Consider the following 19,582-nt stretch of genomic DNA (forward strand, 5'->3'; position numbering starts at 1 on the left):
TTTGATTTTATTGAAATACAACAAACATTGGACTGAATGGCCACAATTGGCCTACATCTAGAAATGCTGATTAAATTTTTAAACAGAATTTTCTTTATTTATATACATATACAGTATATACTGTATATATATATATATATATATATATATCAGAAAATTTCAGAGACCACTGCAAAAAAGTTTTTCTGAATTTACTATTTATAGGCATGTGTACATAATAAATTATCATTTTTGTTTCATTCTGTGACAACATTTCTCCCCAATTCCAAATGAAAATAAATATTTGCATTTATTTACAGACGTAAATTTGCTGATTTGAAATGGGACCAACTGGTAAAAAAACATAACAAAATAACAGTGTTTTCATAACATTGCCGAGAAAAGTTTATTTTCAAGATTAAACAGCACAATACTAATATTTTTACATATGATTTGGATCAATTATTATATATTGGATTAAGCCCAATTTTCTTCACAACTTTCATGTGTCTTTGCATTCTCTCAGTCTTTCACATTGCTGTTGGGTGACTTTATGTCAACCCCGAGGTTTGTTTCCAATGAAACTCAGCAGAATTTCTGGAATAATAGGTAGGAATGAAAGCGCAAGTTCTGCCAAGAAGACTCGAATGCTACGTTACTCATTACCTATAGTTCTAGCCTATCATCATCCAACACTTGGAGTATGTCAAATCCGTACTTACTCAACATGTGCCTTCACAGATACCGAGGCCGACATTCACCCCCTCCTCCCCACCACCACCAGGTCGGAGCCTGTCCATACATCCCGGGGGGTAGGCTCCGCCCCTGCCTTCATCTTCAGGCAGGAATGCAAGAATCAACAACCCTCTGGATTCGAGCTACGGACGGGGCCTACGCCATTTTTCATACAATCTTTTGTTTCATAAGCTAGTCAGCTGTTAAATAAATATCATGGCAATGTCATCTCGCCTCCTGAGTCTTTCTGGCAGAAATGCTAATTAAGGCAAATCTGGAGTGATCTCTCAATATTTATTGTTGCTATATATACCCTGACGGTCAATGGAGGAAAATACCAAAGAAAAACTAAAATGTTAAAAAACCTAGTCATTATAAATAGCCCAGAACATTTTCAAACACATCAATTAAAGTTGGTTTTGACTCTCCTGCTTTTCCTTCTTCTCCCCAATCTAAAAGTGACTTGCTCTCCACCCACACACAGCCTATCCAGAACAACTTCTCCTATAGTTCTAATCAGCAAGTCTGTTCAGAGACCTTCATCTCTGACTAACAGCTGACAGACAAGGAACGTGTTTAAGTTCAGACTTTCATCTCTTAAGCTGTACACCGGCCAGCTGAGACTGCCAATTTAGTGGAGTTGGATCACACAGCTATTCAATAAAGACATGTCAGAGATTCAGTGTGTCTTCAGTGAAAGGTTCTGACATGGAGAGCCAGGTGATTAAATTAAAGGAGTAATGAATGAGAGGAAAAACTGCAGGCCAACTAAATGGAAAAAATAGAGACTATTAAAGATGCCGGAAGCCCATTTCTGAATCATATATCCAAGAGCAACAGGGCAGGATGGATGAAATAGAGGGCTTACGGCCAGCACAAATCCATCATTAAATCAGCTCCAGTAGGGTTTCATTAGCGCTTACGGCACACAAAATGAGCTTGAGGTAAAATATGAAACGAATCCATTTATTAAAAAAGACAATGTCTGAGTCGACTTTTCATTCATCAAACCCACCACATTATTAACAGGATGAGTCATCTGTACGGAAGCACAGCTCATATTTAACTCGGCTCTGCTTCTCAACGAAAAGGTGACATTTATTCACTGCGTTGAATGATACAAAAATACAAGGACAAATACGGAGGAATGTATGTTTTGCCATAGGCATATAACAGATCAGTATACATCAGTGCACAGGGATTTATCAGTAGTGTTAAACAGATGAAAATAAAAGGAGATTCAATTTCAATACCATCACAACCTCTAAAATAAATCTGCAGCAGCTCATTGGAAAGCATCCAGTTGTTTAACAGATAATGATTGAACACATTACTGTTAGATATGAATGGTGGAAAATCCCCGTTTAGTGACTAGGGGGTTTTAAATACTACGTATTTCTGTTTTTATCTTTCTTACTGGCAATATGACACTGACTGCAGGAAAATGAGTCTTAATAGTTCATAAATGTCATAATTTGTCATTATTGTTTGTTTTTTAATTACTTACATGTTCCAAGTCTGTATGACACTCAAGGGTGAATTTTAAAGAATTATATTGATTGCACTTTATCCAATTACAATGAATGTGGAACGTCAATCCCCATTAATGATAATTGCATTGAAAAGACTTGGAAAAAGCATTCATTTAGCAAAAAAGTAATTTATATTGTATGAGTTTGGACAAGTACATGCCAGATTTTTCCTTTTTGGGTGAAATATCTAAAGATATGTATACGAAGATGCCACATTCAACTTATTCACACAACGCAAGTCAACGCATCTGCCAACTGACGGTTTGTGTTTTATATGCATCAATTCAATATCACAGTTTTTTAAACAACGGTAATTGTATCATTTTGTGTGAGCTAACATCATCATCTTGTTGTATTGTATTAGTTTTACAATTACACTCTTAAAGGGATAGTTCACTCGAAAATGAAAAGTCTGTCATCATTTACTCACCCTCAGATTGTTCCAAACCTGTATACATATCATGTTTGTTTTGCTAAACAAAAAGGAAGATATTTGGAAGCATGTCAGTAACCAAACAGATCTCATCCCCCATTAACTCCCATAGTATTTGTGAGTAAATGATTACAGAATTTTCATTTTTGGGTGAACTATCCCTTTAAAAAGGAGTTTTTTGCAGGGATGCCATAAAAAACATTTATAGTTCCCCAAAGAACCACTTCTTATTTAGAACCATTTTTATAATCTAGACAACATTCCTTCCACTACAAAGAATCTTGTTCAAAACAAAAATGTTTTTCGGATGTTAAAGTTTCTTTATGTAACCATTCAGGTCAAAAATAGTTCTTCTATGAAACACCATTTTTGTTAAGAGTGTAATGGTCTAAACAACAGCACATAACATTTGATATTCTATGTGTATAAATGATCCTCTTATATGTTAACAAAGCAGATTTGACAGGTCCAATGTACTGAATGACTTGCATATATCGACTATAGAAATGAGGAATGTACATATCTTTGTATACATCTCTATGGAATTATTGCTTTACTATTACATATTACACCCATTTGGACAAACTCACCACTTCAGGTAGAAGCTCGGTAGCAAGATCATGGATGGCCTTCCCCAAAATACACAAAGAGGACAAGATGAAAATCACTCCGAGGATCACACAGGCTCTGTGAATAAAGAAAAAGCTCACGTTGACAAAGATGAGTTTTATCCTGATTCAGACAGCATAACTAAAGGTCTAAATACATTACTACCCAGCTGAATGGTTTTTATAAATGATGTATTAAACCTTCTACCTGCTTTGTAAAGATAAGACAAACACTGAACACCATGAACTAAATTGATTTACAAACGCTTTGTTTATATTCCCCATGCATGACAAGCGACCGCTGGTAGACCTACAGAGACCTTCGCTGCTTCTTCAGTATTGCTCTATATATCTTCCTTTCTGACACATCGACCCGAGAAATGAGATTCACAAGCCCCCTCACAGTCAGAGGATGAAACCAGCCGCGGAGGCCTTTATCAATGTAATGCCTTTTGAATTGAGACAGTCAAGGTGAAAGCCAGAAACAAGGCTGATATTTGATCATTCAATAAACTTGATAAATGACACAAGCATCTTCTAAATGACAAATGTTTTACTGAATTTCAGGCAGAATTTAGCAGACAATGCTAAGATTCGTAGCCAGCTAGGAGTGACAAATGACAGACCTTTCATAAATAAATATATTGAAGCTCAGAGTCATGGAGGAGTAATTCCCTAATTAGAAAAAATTGAATAATTAATTGTTAACTGGTGAAATGTTTCCAAGAACAGTTTTCACAATTAATATGGTTGACTTAAAATTGATTGTTTTTTTTATTCATCCATTAAAATATTATTTATAGGCCTTTTGACATTGTTTATCAGTGATTGACTACCGGTTATCTGTAATGTGTTGTGTCCTATACATGTAGCAGACAGTTTTGTGTTTTGTTTACTTACAAGTGTTCTCTGTGGGCAGAGTGCACTGCTGCAGCGTTGCTATAGCGCCACAGCACTATAATGGAGGAAAGAACATCTAACGTCGCATCAAACTGCAAAACATCACTGAGTCATTAGTGCTGCAGAAATGATGATCATCATAACTGTGTAATGATTCTAAGCATTGCCTTATGGAAAACTAAACAATCAAAGGTTACAAGATAAACAAACACAAAGACTTTAAACAAAGACATAAAAATATAATAATAATAACAGTAAATGTTCTTATTCTGTATGCAGCTGTTCATCTCTTGTTTCAACTTACAGCAAATCCAAAAGCAGATGCACTGTGTCTCATGAACGATACAGCTGGGGGAAACAAAACAACAGAGAAGAGTAAGAGGATGAGATGCAGCTGTATTTATATATTAAACCACAAGGCGCAGAGCAGCGCTTTAGCTTTGACTGATGTAAAACACCTTCTTTTCACTGGGAAAACAATGCGATTTTTTTACATGATGGGTCTATTTCAACTTGATATAATCAATAAAAATGATTTTGTTGGTGTAACGTAATGTAGTAAGGATTCAGTCATATTTATGATATTTTTGATCTGCATAAGAATCATTTTAGATTACAAAAAAAACATATTTTACCGTCAAAAGAACCATGGTACCACCACATTTTTGTAAGGGATACAAAACTTGGAAATGCTGACCTCATTTCTTTCACAAAACACATCTTACAACATTTACATTCTATTTGCAGATGCCTTTATCCAAAGCAAGAGAGGATTGAACATTTTGCCCTAAGACCTAACAATAAACATAGTATACAAAGCCATGTGTACAAACAGGAATAATATTAAAGCCTGAACAGCATGTTTCATTATTATTAAATTGTTTATAATGCTAAACAAGTTAAGGATGGAAAGTTTGCTGAAAAACTTCTAAACATCTTACGGACAATTTAAATCAGAGACAGTCAATGAAGGGCAACACACAATGCTTTTCAAAAAGTTGATATTGGGGTTTTCAAAAAGTAGCCTAGTAAATTGTAGCCCAAACTTATGGAGTCACAGGTCAAGGTTTCAAATGTAATTGTTTCCTCCAAGAACACTGCCCACAAATATTTATATTTATATTACAATTGAAAAAGTCTGTCCACTGCGTTCCGCCAGAACAGGTTTAACAAAGCTTTCAGACTGTAGAGATGTAAAGCTCTCCACTTTACAAAGCGTGATCCTGCATTTGATGAGCTCTATTTGGTCGAGCACACTCACCGTTCTATTGATCTCTAACTTTAAAGACAGACTCAACCACTATGTGTCATAGCAACAGTAGGGCAAGACACTGCATGATATCTACCACTGGCCTTGAAGCCAAACAATAATTTTGTTCTGGATTTGTTGTAAGGAAAGAACAAGTAGAGCATTTTGTGTTTTGTTTTCAATAGTAAATAATAGATGTACGATACAATACAATGCAGGCTCATGACATAACAGCTGGTCAGGGTTCTTCAATTCTATACATGAAAGTATATAGTGACCAACTCTGTCAGTGGCCATTGACTTGTGTACTGAGAAAAGAAAACCACACTTTTCAACAATATGAGATAGTAAATGATAACATTTTCATTTTTGTCAATGTATTTGGCATACAATGATTTGTCATTTTCTGCTGATGTAGATGCACAAGGAATAAAATGCTGTGTTGTTTCAACCCATGGTTGGCTAAAATACATACAGTACAAACCCAACCGCTGGTTCAAATTAACCTATAGGAAATATCCATATTTGACCCAACCAAAGTAAAACAACCAAGCACAGGTTAATTTAAACCAACGGTTGTGTTTATCCGTATTTTACCCAACCATAAGTTAAAACAACACAATATTTTATTTATATCTTATTAAGACTGTAGTGGAAAGTGGACATTGGATGATAATAATGGAGGTTGATCATGGTTTCTGAGAAAAACCAGCCCTGACTTGATATTACTTCATACTTAAAATTTGCAGAGAAAACAGCAACAAAGACATATGAACTGTCAAAACAGACATGGAACTGTTTCTGTTTGCGTTTTATGAGACAAAACTATTTGTTGCTTGTTTGCTAACAAGACATGACAGGCAAAGAATGAGAGAAAGATTAATCTTATGTTTTTTATAATAATTATGAATTTTATTATTAACACGAATAATTCCTACTTTTTATCTTTTCTGTTTTTCATTTTCTGTATGTGTGTGTGTTGACGTGTTTATTGTATGCAAAGACACGGCTGGCACATCTTTTCTGATTCATGCCACTACGGTATTTCGCATTCATTTTCTCAGGGGGTGGGTCTCAGGTGAATGGTCTGTGTGCTTTATTCAGTGAACGTGACTGAGTTTAATTAGATAACATCTGTCGTTTCTACCATTTCCACATTTAACCAGGAAACTGGTAAAGTAGCATTTAATGGCACTAAAAGAAGCCCATTTGAACACTACAGAATGGAACTCTCATTTTAAAATCCTCTTCACACAGAGAGTCTCTCTGTAAAGAATGAGAAATAATGGGAGAAACCCTCTCCCTCTCTGTGCTTTGGACTGATAATGGCCACCGCTCGTGTTTTCAACATTCTAATCCCCGTCTCAGAGGAGCTGAGCTGACTGAGGTTGTTGCTCTCTAGTAAAACTGTGTGTGATATGAATTTCAATGGTGGGTAGAGACGACAAATTAGGATTTCCGGGCTGTTTTCTAATAATTCGATTTCAAGGAGAGGTCAGAATTGCTTGCTTGTTTTGAATGATCACCTTCCAATGTCAAAGCTTCTCTTTTTTCACTTCATGTTGTGTAATGTCATGATTCATTTTTAATGACTGGTTGTGCATTTTGTTTGGAAAGGAAAGAATCTGCCATTCATATTTCTGACTGTGGAAATATATTTCAAACTCGTCCGGTGTTTACAGATTCTGGTGTTGATGTAATCTAGCAATCAATGCTAGCAGCGGCACAGAAAGTGATGCTTTAAAAATGTCAATAGGTTTATGGCAAAATTAATATTTGAAGCATTCTTAATATCGGAGCCAGGATAGTGACGCTGAGACTTAATACAGCACAGGGTGAATAATCAACATTTACCTTAGAAGAACGAATCAAATCAAGTGTTTGTTTGTGGTGGAAAAGAATGAAATTAACAACTGTGATGCAAACCGAATGCTAATTTCTCAATCCCACACAGCAGCAACATTAGGGAACACTGACTACCACAACAATGATCTTCCTCAGTTCTTCTGCATTACGTTGTCTTTAATAATTCACAATCTACAGCGCTGGGCCATTTGCCACATGCAGAGTGGACTTTTCTGCACTCTCACTCCCAGCGCTGCTAACACATGCTGACGTCAAATTTGGGAGATTTGATTCGAGAAAGTGCAGAGGCTCAGGTTTCATATGAAATATGAGCATCATATGCGGCCCCCTAAAAGGGCGCTGATGTCATTTGCTCTGTGGGTGGGACGAGAGAAATAAAAAAAATCACAAAGACTGTGACTTGAACTCGATTTCTAAAAAACTCTTTCACACCAAAAATATGCTTCCATTCTTACTGGTGAACTACAGAGACCCCAACCTTATTATAATCGAAGAACTACATTTTACATGAATCCCAGAGGAATACAGAATTTCCAAATAACTCACAGTAGCAGCTAGACAATCCAGAAAGAAGTAGGCGTCCTTCAGAACATCCACACAGTAGGATGTAAATCACACCACTACTGGTTTCAATAGTACAGGTAAATACTGGTAAGAGCTTTTGTCAGTTCAGTCAATGAGAGCTGGTTGTTCCGGCCCCTGCCCAGTCAAGAAAGACAAAGGAGGTATTTAAATGGTATATAAAAGAGGCAAATAAACAGACAAATGTAGTGAACCAGTGACTTATTGACTGTGTGTGTGTGTGTGTGTGTGTGTGTGTGTGCGTGCGTGCGTGCGTGCGTGCGTGCGTGCGTGCGTGCGTGCGTGCGTGTGTAATCAGATTAGTGTGCAGTGCTGGAGAAAGAAAGCAGTTGATGTGCTTATCCACACAGGAATTTACACACTAGACTCGTGAATTAGCTGCCTTGCACATTCACACACAAAAGACTCCCTATGTTTCATGTCCTTAGCAAACGAAATGTATAACAATAAATTGGCTTTTATTTGCTTTGGATTCCAATTAGACAATTTTCAATTTTAGTCTTCATTTAATGCATAACCTATATTCATATAGCGTCGCTGTCCTTCCGAAACCTCTGATGTCCAACACTATTTAAATGATATGTGTTCTCAAGCTCTTTTTAATACTTTTTGTAGGATATTTGCAAGACCCAGTGACAAACATAAAGGGTGACAAAATATAGTGATTTAAGGAAAAAATTTAGTAGTAACATAACAGACATACATAAATAGTAACATAACGTAAATTAGTTTGCACATGATTTGAAGGGATAGTTCACCCAAAAATGAAAATTCTGTCATCGTTTACTTGATCAATGACTCTTGTCATTTCAACAGCGAAACACAAAACAGCGATGGCGCCCATTCACTTGCATTGGTTTTGTGTCCATACAGTAGAAGTGAACGGGTGCCGGCGCTGTTCGGTTACCAACATTCTTCAAAATCACTTCTTTTGTTTTCTGTGGTAGAAAGAATGTGATACAGGTTTGAAATACTGGAGGCTGAGTAAATGATGACAGAATGTTTTCATTTTTGGGTGAACTATCCCTTGAAAGTTTATCAGGTTAGAGCTAAATCCTTTTTTATGCCAAATATTAAAGGGATAGCTCACCCAAAAATGACAATTCCTTCATCTTTTACTTTCTTCTGCAGAACACAAAAAATGTTGGTAACCAAACAACATAGATCCCCATTGACTTCCATTCTATGGACAAAACCAGAGACATTTCTCAACAAATCTTTTTTTGATTCCGCAGACGAAAGAGTCACATACAGGTTTTGAACAACACAAGAGTGAATATATGATGACAGAATTTTCATTTTTGGGTGAACTATCCCTTTAAAGAAAGAAGTCTCACAGCATTATTCACAGAATTCAGGAATTCATTCGAGGGGGTCCAACATGCTCCATCCGCACGACCCGCCCACCTCCACACCCTAGACGTCTCAGTGGAATCCAGGTTCCAGAGATCTAATCTAGGTTGATTTATTGAGGTCACACTCACAGAGCATGCAGCTCACGTCTGAGCTCAGCTTCCAGGAGCCCCCTGAGACCAGAGACTCCAAGCCAACATGGCCGGTCGAGCACATTTGACTGCTGTTGTTCTGTTAACAGGAAGTGCACTGCACCTGCTTTCTGCAGCAGAATGTTACCACATTTATATACGCTTTGGTGTGTGCCAGCATGACAGGGTTTCTGTTGCAGTCTAATGGTTGTGTGTGTGTGTGAAGCGTATGACAGGGTTGGCAGGCCTTTAGAAACACCTGATCAGAATTCACTCGCATGTACACTTTTTGACAGACTGCACAACTTGATGAATTCTGAAGAAATTAAAAGACTAATCAATGTCACTCTGCATGAATGGTGAACATTCATTAGGACAAAATGAAGATGTCAAAGAAAACGATGATTAAACTGATAGTTCTCCCCAAAATGAAAATTCTGTCATCATTTACTCACCCTCTTATCATTTCGAACTAAGTGTGACTTTCTTTCTACCACAGAACACAAAAGAAGATATTAGAATGTTGGTAACAGGCACCCATTGACTTGCATTGGTTTTGTGTCTATAAAATAGTACTGTTCGGTTACCAACATTCTTCTTTTGTGTTCTGCAGAAAAAAAGTCACACAATTTTGAAATGACAATGGGGTGAGTAAATGATGACATAATTTTCAATTTTTGGGTGAACTATCCATGTAAGCTTGTGGGTCTAAAATCGTCTCGGTTACGTTTGTAACCTCGGTTCCCTGATGGAGGGAATGAGACGTTGTGTCGAACCGACAGATGGGGTTCGTCCTTGAGAACCAATCGCTTCCGACTTCTCTAGAAAAGGCCAATGAAAATTGGCGAATGAAATTTGCATACCGGACTCCGCCCCTGGATATCCGGGTATAAAAGGGAGACGGCATGCCTCATTCATTCACCTTAGTTCTGAGGAGCCTGAGACCTCTCACGACTGCTGCAGTGGACAGCACGTGTTGTGGCAAGAGGACACAACGTCTCGTTCCCTCCATCAGGGAACCGAGGTTACAAACGTAACCGAGACGTTCCCTTTCTGTCGGTCTCTCGACGTTGTGTCGAACCGACAGATGGGGTTCCAATGGAAAACGCCATAACACGGTGCCCTGTCACAATCTCAACGAAGCGACGGTGACTGGCCTGGGCGTGTCAGCCGTGAACGCTACCGCGAAATTGTAACCTACCAGTGGGTAGGTAGGGGGTCCCAGAGCTTTCTTGAAAGGTGGGAAGGCCCCTACCTTCGGCCTCACAGGCGGCGGCCTTGTTTCTCTAACAGCGAGAAGCCGCCCGGAACCGTAAGGCCACTGGGTAAGCGCTACTTCCTCAAGTGGGGGATGCGCTACAGAGACCACTTCCTACCGCAGGGAGGAGACTAGTGGAGATACCAACATGGTCTCACCGATGGGGGAGAACTCATGGGAAGAAAGTGCGGACTGAAGGAGTTAACCGCGAGGTGGAGGTCCACCTAAGGAGGTCATGGGTTACCAAGGTGGGAACCAGCATGAGGATACATCAGACGGAACCGCCCTGCTGGGGGGTTGCAACGTCTGGTAGCACTAGGTCCGGTTAGAGCTATGTTGCGAATAACTCAGGTGATACATGGCCTAAGGGGCAGGGCTGCTCTGCCCAGCCCGCCCACAGGAGGTGCTTACTAGTGATGGATGGAGTGCCTGTTCTTCACCCAGTGGGGGAAGAAGGGAGGCTAGTTAGTACGCTGACCCCCTTAGGAGAAAGGGGGGGAAGGTACTGTCACAGGCGTACACCCTACCGGTCGCCGGTCTTGCCTGATGCCCGCAAGACTCGAGCTGACTGGTTTTACGCGGAGGCTGTAGGACCTCGCGAAGGTGATGGGTGTAGCCCAACCCGCAGCTCTGCAAATGTCTGCCAGAGAGGCGCCTCGAGCCAGTGCACACGAGGAGGCTGTACTCCGTGTGGAGAGAGCTCTCACCCAGTGGGCGTAGGCGATCTTAGGACAGGTACGCCATAGACGACGCCCATGATCCAGTGCATCAATCTCTGTTTGAGACAGCCCTCCCTGCTGATCTCCAAAACAGACAAAGAGCTGCTCAGAGCTACTGTGGCTCTGCGTGCGGTCCAAGCAGAGGCGCAATGCGCGTACTGGACACAACACGGATGAGGTTGGGTCTTACTCCCCAGTGGGGAGCGCCTGTAAGTTCACCACCTGGTGTCTCGGGGGAGTGGTGGGAACTTTGGGCACGTAGCCGGGCCGGGGTCTCAGGATAGCGTGAGAATAACCGGGCCCGAGATCTAGGCAATCTGTGGACACGGAGAATGCTTGTAGGTCCGCTACCCTCTTGAGCGTCCTCCCGAGAGCCGTCTTCATCGTGAAGTGAGAAAGAGCGGCATCTCCGAGGGGCTCCAGGACCGCATCAAGGTCGTAAGAGGGTACGGAGTGCGGGTGATGTCCTTCCCGCGCCCCTAGGAACCAAATGATCAGGTTGTGCTGTCCTAGAGACTACCAGCAACTGGGTCGTGATAAGCGGCAACAGCGGCTACATACACGTTCAGTGTGGAAGGGGAGAGATTATTCTCGAGTCTCTGGAAGGACCGCATCCACTTGACCAAGCAACTCCGCGGGTCTTCTCTCGAGAAGAGCACCAGGATGAGAAGAGGCACCACTAGGCGTATCGTCACCTAGTGGCCAGGGCCCTAGCCTGAGTAGTGGTCTAAACCGCCGCAGGGGTTAGGCCACTCAGGATCTCCTCACTCCGTCCAGGGGCCAGACATGGAGGTTCCAGAGGTCTAGCCCGTGATGCCATAACGTGCCCTTCCCCTGGGAAAGCAGGTCCTTCATCAGGGGAATCGGCCAGGGGGGAGCTGTCGTCAAGAGCATTAGCTCCGAGAACCAAGTCCAGTTGGGCCAGTATGGCGCAACTAGTACACTTGATACTCCTCTTCCCTGACCTTGCACAGGGTCTGTGCAGTGAGGCTCACTGGGGGAAGACGTACTTCCGCTTGTTCCACGGCCAGCTGTGCGCTAGAGCCTCCGTGCCGAGGCAGGGAGTACCTTAGCGGCAATGGGTGGTGTCCAGGGAGGCGAAGGGGTCTACCTGAGCCCGCCCTGACTGTCCCAAATGAGCTGGCTACGCGGTGGTGGAGCCGCCACTCTCCGCGAGGCGTAACTGACGAGAGAGCACAATCTGCTGTCTGGTTCAGGTCACCTGGGATATGTGTGGCCCTGCGGTTAAAAACGGTACGGCAGTTGTGCAGTCCGACCGGACCAGCACGTGCTCGTTCTGCACAAGAGGTTGTAACCCCTTCAGTGCGGGTAGCACATCCAACAACTCTAGGCAATTGAATGCCTGCGCAGGCGGGGGCCCGTCCATCGCCCTGACACTACGCGCCCGTTGCACACGGCACCCCAACCCTGCAGGGAGGCGTCTGCCTGACGCGTCTCGTCTGCCCGAGAGGGACCCCCGTCCATATAAAAGGTCATTGAAGACCAAGGGGTTAGGGTGCATCGGCAGAAAAGCGTAATCACCATCCGCCTGCTGCCGGTGTGCCACGCTCTCCAGGGAACTCGACTCTGTAGCCAGTGTTGGAGCGGTCTCATGTGCATCAACCTGAGGGGTATCACCACCGTCGAGGATGCCATGTACCCAGGAGCCTCCTCCCGCTGACTGCTTGAAAAATTACAGGCAGTACAACACTGACTGAGCGCAATCGCGCTGTAATGGAGACAGAGTTGAGTTCCATACCAAAAAAGAGTATGCTCTGCACAGAGGAGAGCTTGCTCCCTTTCGGTTGACCTGTGGTCCCAATCGATCTAGGTGCCGGAGCACTAGGTCCCTGTGTGTACATAACAGATCTCACGAGTGTGTCAAATGAGCCAGTCGTTGAGATAGTTTAGTACCTGCACACCTCTCTCCCTGAGGGGAGTGAGGGCGGCTTCCACGATCTTCGTGAAGACTCATGGGGACAGGGACAGACCGAAGGGGAGGACTCTGTACTAATATGCCTGACCCTCGAAAGCGAACCGTAGGAACGGGCGATGACGAGGGAGAAGAGACATGAGAGTAAGCGTCCTTCAGGTCGATTGCCATGAATCCATCTTGACATCTGACAGATGCCAGGATGCGCTTCTGCGTAAGCATCCTGAACGGCAGCTTGAGTAGGTGCCTGTTCAGGGTACGCAGATCTAGCGACCCCCGCTCTTTTGGGGACGATGAAGTACGGGCTGTAAAACCCGTTGAACATCTCGGCTTAGGGGACGAGCACGATCGCTTCCTCACCAGAGGGGTGGCGACCTCGGCCCGAAGCACGGGGCATCCTTGCCTCTGCTGAGGTTAAGAGGATGCCCCGAAACTTGGGCGGGCGTCCGGGGAGTTGGATCGCGTAGCCGAGACGGACCGTATCCCGTAGTCACCGTGACGGTTTGGGAAGCTCTTGTCAGGCTCCCAGGGACCGACAGGGAGGCTAGGGGTACGTTCTGCTTCATCGACCTCCCGGGGGTGGTTCGATGGCTGGCAGTACGGATCCCTCGCCGTGGGGGGGACCCCCGGGGAGGAGATCGGCTCTGCAGTTTTACCTGTCTGGCGAAGATGTAGCACAACGCACCATCGAATGAGAGTGCTTAGGCTGATGATTATCCTTGACATTGGGTCTTGCCGCAACGTCGAGTTGCTGAACACCGTCGTGTAGAGGGTGAGAGCGGCTGTGATAATCGCCCAGAGAGGGAGAAAACTTTTAGAAAGGTATTCTCGAACTCCCTGGGGTCTTCCCATGAGGGCCGCATTGGCTTTCGCCGCGGCTGCTGATGGGGTGGTGGTCTCCTCTTCGATGTCTCGAAGAGGACCAGGGCTGCTGGGAAGCAGACGGTGCACGGGATCTCGGCGGCCAGAGGGCGGTCGAGTCGCGGCTGGGGAGGACATACGTGATATCCTCTATCTGCTCCCTAACTGTCGAACCCGACAGTATCACCAAACAGCCCCCCCCTTGCGAGATGGGTGCATCGAGAAAGCGGACTTTCTCAGAGTTACTCACCTGTGCAAGGTTGAGCCAGAGGTGTCTCTCCTGGACCATAAGTGTGGACATCGCCCGACCCAGGGCCCGCGCGATCACCTTGTTCGCCCGAGAGCGAGGTCGGTGAAGCCGCTGAGTTCCTGCATAAGCGCTGGGTCGGTCTTACCCTCGTGGAGCTCTCTCTGCGCATTGGCCTGCAGGAAGGCCAGAGCATGGAGAGAGGGGACAGCTTGGCCCGCAGCAGAATAAGCTCTCGACACCTCAGATGCCGAAAAGCCTACGTGCTTTGGACGGGAGTTTAGGTCGAGCCCCGGGGGACATCGACGTATCCTCTAGCTGCCCCACCATCGAGGGAAGAAAGGGTGATGGAACTAGTTGACGTGTACGCGCCGAAGGGGGCGTTCCAGGTCGTACTAGGTTCCTCATGCACTTCCGGGGGAACACGGCACTGAGGGTGAGTGCGGCTTGGAGCCGCTCTCAAGCCCGAAGAACCGTGTATCCAGCCGCGAGCGTTGGGACAGGCAGTGCGGCGCACCGCAACCCAAAGCCGGCGGCCCGGGAAAGCATGGCTGACATTTCGACATCCGCTTCTTCCTGATCTCAACCCCCCGAGGGAAGGAGCTTCAAGGAATCGTCGGAGTCTGATGCCAGTAAGTCACCCTCCGATGCTGCAACAGACACCTCATCATCACGTACCGTGTCCGATACGTAATTGAGGAATAAGAAGGCGGACCGTCTTATGGGGAACGGTCAGACGAGCAAAGCGAGGTGCGAATGGTCCGCGAGCCAGTGGCTGACGGATTAGCGCTCACAGTAATTCTCATATCACCCTCGCTGCTCGCCGTAGCGGGCGGCAGGGCCGTAGTCCTGCCGTCACGGAACGGGAAGCAGACAAGGTGGTGGCTGAGTCCCGTGAGAACACAACCACCCGTGACGCAACGTCTGAATCGTCAGCCGCCCGCAGTGCGGGCAGGACGTATCCACAATATCTGCCCCAGCGTACTGGAAGCAGATATCGTGTCCGTCCCCCTCCTCGATGAGTGTGTTGCACCCAAGAGAACAGCGGGACATGCCACGCTGGAGAAATTTGCTTTTTTAGAGAAAAAACTCGAACACTTCTGGAACCGCCGAGACGCCCAGGGGAAGTCGCTGCAGGAAGGGACAGTCCGCTGCACCACGTCGTAGAGCCGGCAGTCTTGTAGCGAAGTCTGTTGATCACGAGCGAAGGCTCCGAAAAACAAAAGGTGAATGAATGAGGCATGCCGTCTCCCTTTTATACCCGGACCCGGATATCCGGGGGCGGAGTCCGGCATGCAAATTTCATTCGCCAATTTTCATTGGCCTTTTCTAGAGAAGTCGGAAGCGATTGGTTCTCAAGGACGAACCCCATCTGTCGGTTCGACACAACGTCGAGAGACCGACAGAAAGGGAAGCACAATTAACAAATGTACCTCACATGTCGCAAAATGACATAACTGTCATTTCACTGTTATCTAACTATGGAAATTCTCAGAAATATTTACCTGTATTTCCACCCCCAGAATTCCCTATTCAGTTCAAAGAGACTAATATACTGCCTTGGCAGGCAAGGCTTTCTGATATACTCTTTGATATAAAAAAAACATTTCAGTTCAAAGATTCAGCCTCTACAAGTCAGAAACAAAATGTTTGATGTCTTTTACTTTAAATAGAAAGGACCTGCTTTGTTAAATGGCTTCACACAGTATTACTCTTACACCTTGTATACACAGGACGTGACAAAAAAAGCACAGCATTACCGACCAAACGTAAAGAGGATACTACATCTACATCTTCAACCTACAGTCTCCCATCCAACCATACCCAACTCTCTCAGCCTACCTGCATCTCCGACGCCCACAAGTCTAAGCTCTCCTACAACCCGCTCTTCGCTGACGACTTCAACAACCTCGCCACTCGCTTCTGGTTCCAAAACACCTAAAATCCGTTTTACTTTCAATTCAATTTTATTTATATAGCGCTTTTCACAATGTGCATTGTTCCAAAGCAGCTTTACAGGAGCAAATAAGAAAAACACAGAAAGGTAAAACACAGCACAGTGCATGGTGTTTATAGACCAAGCAAGATCATTATAATAAATAATATCTAATAAATAAATGAATAAATAAATAAATAAATGCAGTCTCCCGGTGAGCAAGCCAACACTGCACTGCTCTGCTGTGGCGAGGAACCCAAACTCCAATGCTGAATAATGGAGAAAAAAAAACCTCGGGAGAAACCAGGCTCAGCCGGGAGGGCCAGATCTCCTCTGACGTGTCATAGCTGCACTCAGTGACCCCGACCAAAGCCACCGAGCAACGTCCACGAAGAACAGGGAGAGCCCACGAGCCGCGACCCAGGAAGCCCCACCCGCCGAAACCGTGCAGGTCCAACCCGGTCCCATTCCGCGATCAACAACAGACAACAGAGGAACAACCAGGGAAAAGTAGTAATGGCATAATTAACTTTATTCCTCTGTTGTCCGACATCGACCACAAAACAAGACCAACCAGACCAGACCCACACAGTCCCAACAAATGAAACGCCCCGAACCACAACCAACAAGCCCCCCCACTCCCTACAACACCCACCCAGCTACCTCCAATCAAAGTCACTGAGTGCAGCCATAACTTCAAACTGCTGTCATGTGATGTAAGTTTAGCATTAAATACCAAGTATTGTAAATTTAGCATTTATGTGACAGGTAGTCCGTCTTTGCTCTCGGTTGGGGATGGAATTGTCTGAGCTGGGCCGGCCAGATGGTCGCCTTTTTCTTGGGTGGTGATGGAATTGCCTTGGATGGAGCTGGATGGTCAGTCAGTCCGCAGGCTCTCGCAGGAGGATGGCACGGGATTTTCCGATGTAGCTGGCGTAATCTCTAGTTGTGGATGGGCATATGACGTTCATCTGGGCCTGGCGGAATCTCTCCCTACCTCGGGATGGGCATCCCGAGGCGAGGGCAGAAAGAGAATAATTAGCGTAGCTGCTGTTCATTAGCTATGTATTAGTGAATGCTTGGCTGAAAAGATGTGTCTTTAATCTAGATTTAAATTGGGAGAGTGTGTCTGACCCTCGAATAGTATCGGGGAGGCTATTCCAGAGTTTAGGTGCTACGTATGAGAAAGCTCTACCCCCTTTGGTGGATTTAGTTATTCTAGGTGTTATCAAAAGTCTGGAGTTTTGAGATCTTAGAGAGCGTGATGGGTTGTAGTGTGGTAGAAGCTCTGTTATGTAGGTAGGGGCTAAACCGTTTAAGGCTTTATAAGTAATTAAAAGAACTTTAAAGTCAATACGATACTTAATGGGTAACCAGTGAAGGGTTGATAACATTGGGGTTATGTGATCGTATTTTCTGGACCTGGTTAGAACTCTGGCAGCTGCATTCTGAACTAACTGTAGTTTGTTTATTGATGCTGCAGGACAACCACTAAGCAGTGCATTACAGTAGTCAAGTCTTGAGGTCACAAATGCATGAATAAGCTTCTCTGCATCAGCCACAGCTACTCCCTTCCGGTTTTCCAGCAAACCATCCTCCAGCCAGTCCTCCTGCATAGGCGCGGCAACCAGAGCCTGCCAAAAGGCTTCTCCATACGCCAGACCCAAACCCAGGCTCGGCGGTCATCAGACGCTTTCAAGAGCTACATCCGGTCAGATCGCTCCAGCATCAAAGAGGCCCATCGGACCCTCATCACCTGACTCATCTAGTGCCAGCCTGCACCCATATTCCACAGCTGCCCCCACAGGAGCCTGCTCCCCCCTTCGTCTCTCCACTGCAGTGGATTCCTCTCCTCCAGAAGCCAGTATTGCGGCAGGGGCCCTTGCTTCCAGCCCATGCTCTGCCACAGCAGACATTTCCCCACGCTCTGCCACAGCAGACACTTCCCCAAGCCCACGCGCAGCAGCAGCAGACACTTCCCCAAGCCCATGCTCTGCTGCAGCAGACACTTCCCCAAGCCCATGCCCTGCCGCAGCAGACAACCCCTCCTCCCCCACCACTTCCCTCACTTCTACACTCCACCGCTCAGTAAGCACCAATTCAACAGGACCTATGCCCCAGCACGAACCCGCATCTCCATCAACACAGTCTCATCTGCTCCAGCAAAAGCTTGTGACCTCTCTACATCGCCGCAGCAATCATGCTCCAGCAGGAGCTCGCATCTCCATCACCACAGCCTCAGCCACCCAACAGGGGCCAGCTCTTTTCACGGCTGCATAAGACACCACCCAACACGAAGCCAGTATCGCCACAGCGACCGCCCCCGCAGGGGCCCGTGCTTCCAACGCGTGCTCTGCCGCAGCAGACACCCCTTCTACAGAAGCCAGTATCGCCGCAGCGACCGCCCCCGCAAGGGCCCGTGCATCCAACTCGTGCTCTGCCGCAGCAGACACTACTTCTACAGAAGCCAGTATCGCTGCAGTGACTGCCCCTGCAGGGGCCGTGCTTCCAATTCGTGCTCTGCCGCAGCAGACACCACTTCTACAGAGCCAGTATCGCCGCAGCGATCGCCCCGCAGGGGCCCATGCTTCCATCTCTAGCTCTGCCGCAGCAGACCCCTTTTTAGCCCCCCAAAGCTAGTATCGCCGCAGGGGCCCGTGCTTCTTCCCTTACTCTGCCGCAGCAGACTCCCTTTCCCCCTCAGAAGCCAGTATCACCGCAGTGACCGCCCCCGCAGGGGCCTGTGCTTCTTCCCTTACTCTGCCGCAGCAGACTCCTTTCCCCCAGAAGTCAGTATTGCCGCAGTGATCACCCTCGCAGGGGCCCGTGCTTCTTCCCATATTCTGCAGAAACAAATTCAACTTCTACAGAAGCCAGTATCGCCGCAGTTCGAGGAGGATTACCGAGCTCGGAGCCCTCTCCCCGGGACAGCAAGCCAAACACGCATACTATCCGTCCCAGTTCATTAGCTACAAGGTAATCTCGTGAAATGATGTTTTATTAACAAGGTTTGGGAGGAGCATGTGCAGATAATTAACTCGGCTGGCTTTCGATAAACAATCACAGCAATCATCCTAACAGTCTATAAGTAGTCAAGCCACCTCACCTCCATTCTCTCTGACATTTTGCAACATCCCTCCTCCACCCCAACTCCACACCACTAGCCCGTTTTTACCTCAGCACCGGGGGGTATGATCCGGGTCCGGGCACACACCAAGCCCGGGGCCCTCTCCCTGGTCAAGGGGCAGGTACTCCGAGTT

At 45.6% G+C, this 19,582-nt stretch overlaps 1 protein-coding gene across 4 annotated transcripts in view; it reads right to left on the minus strand.

The window, feature by feature from the left end:
• The window catches only part of tmem163a (transmembrane protein 163a), a 44,690-nt gene that overhangs the window by 5,307 nt on the left and 19,801 nt on the right, over window positions 1–19,582 (minus strand). For all 4 annotated transcript variants that reach the window (XM_057335979.1, XM_057335980.1, XM_057335981.1 and 1 more), the window contains 3 exons: window positions 4,492–4,535; window positions 4,188–4,279; window positions 3,270–3,366 (listed from right to left, as the gene is read on the minus strand). In XM_057335979.1, coding sequence (XP_057191962.1) covers window positions 3,270–3,366; window positions 4,188–4,279; window positions 4,492–4,535 — 233 coding nt within the window. The remainder of the gene's footprint in view (window positions 1–3,269; window positions 3,367–4,187; window positions 4,280–4,491; window positions 4,536–19,582) is intronic.

The sequence above is a fragment of the Triplophysa rosa genome, linkage group LG6 (genome assembly GCF_024868665.1).
Source record: "Triplophysa rosa linkage group LG6, Trosa_1v2, whole genome shotgun sequence".
Taxonomy (NCBI): domain Eukaryota; kingdom Metazoa; phylum Chordata; class Actinopteri; order Cypriniformes; family Nemacheilidae; genus Triplophysa; species Triplophysa rosa.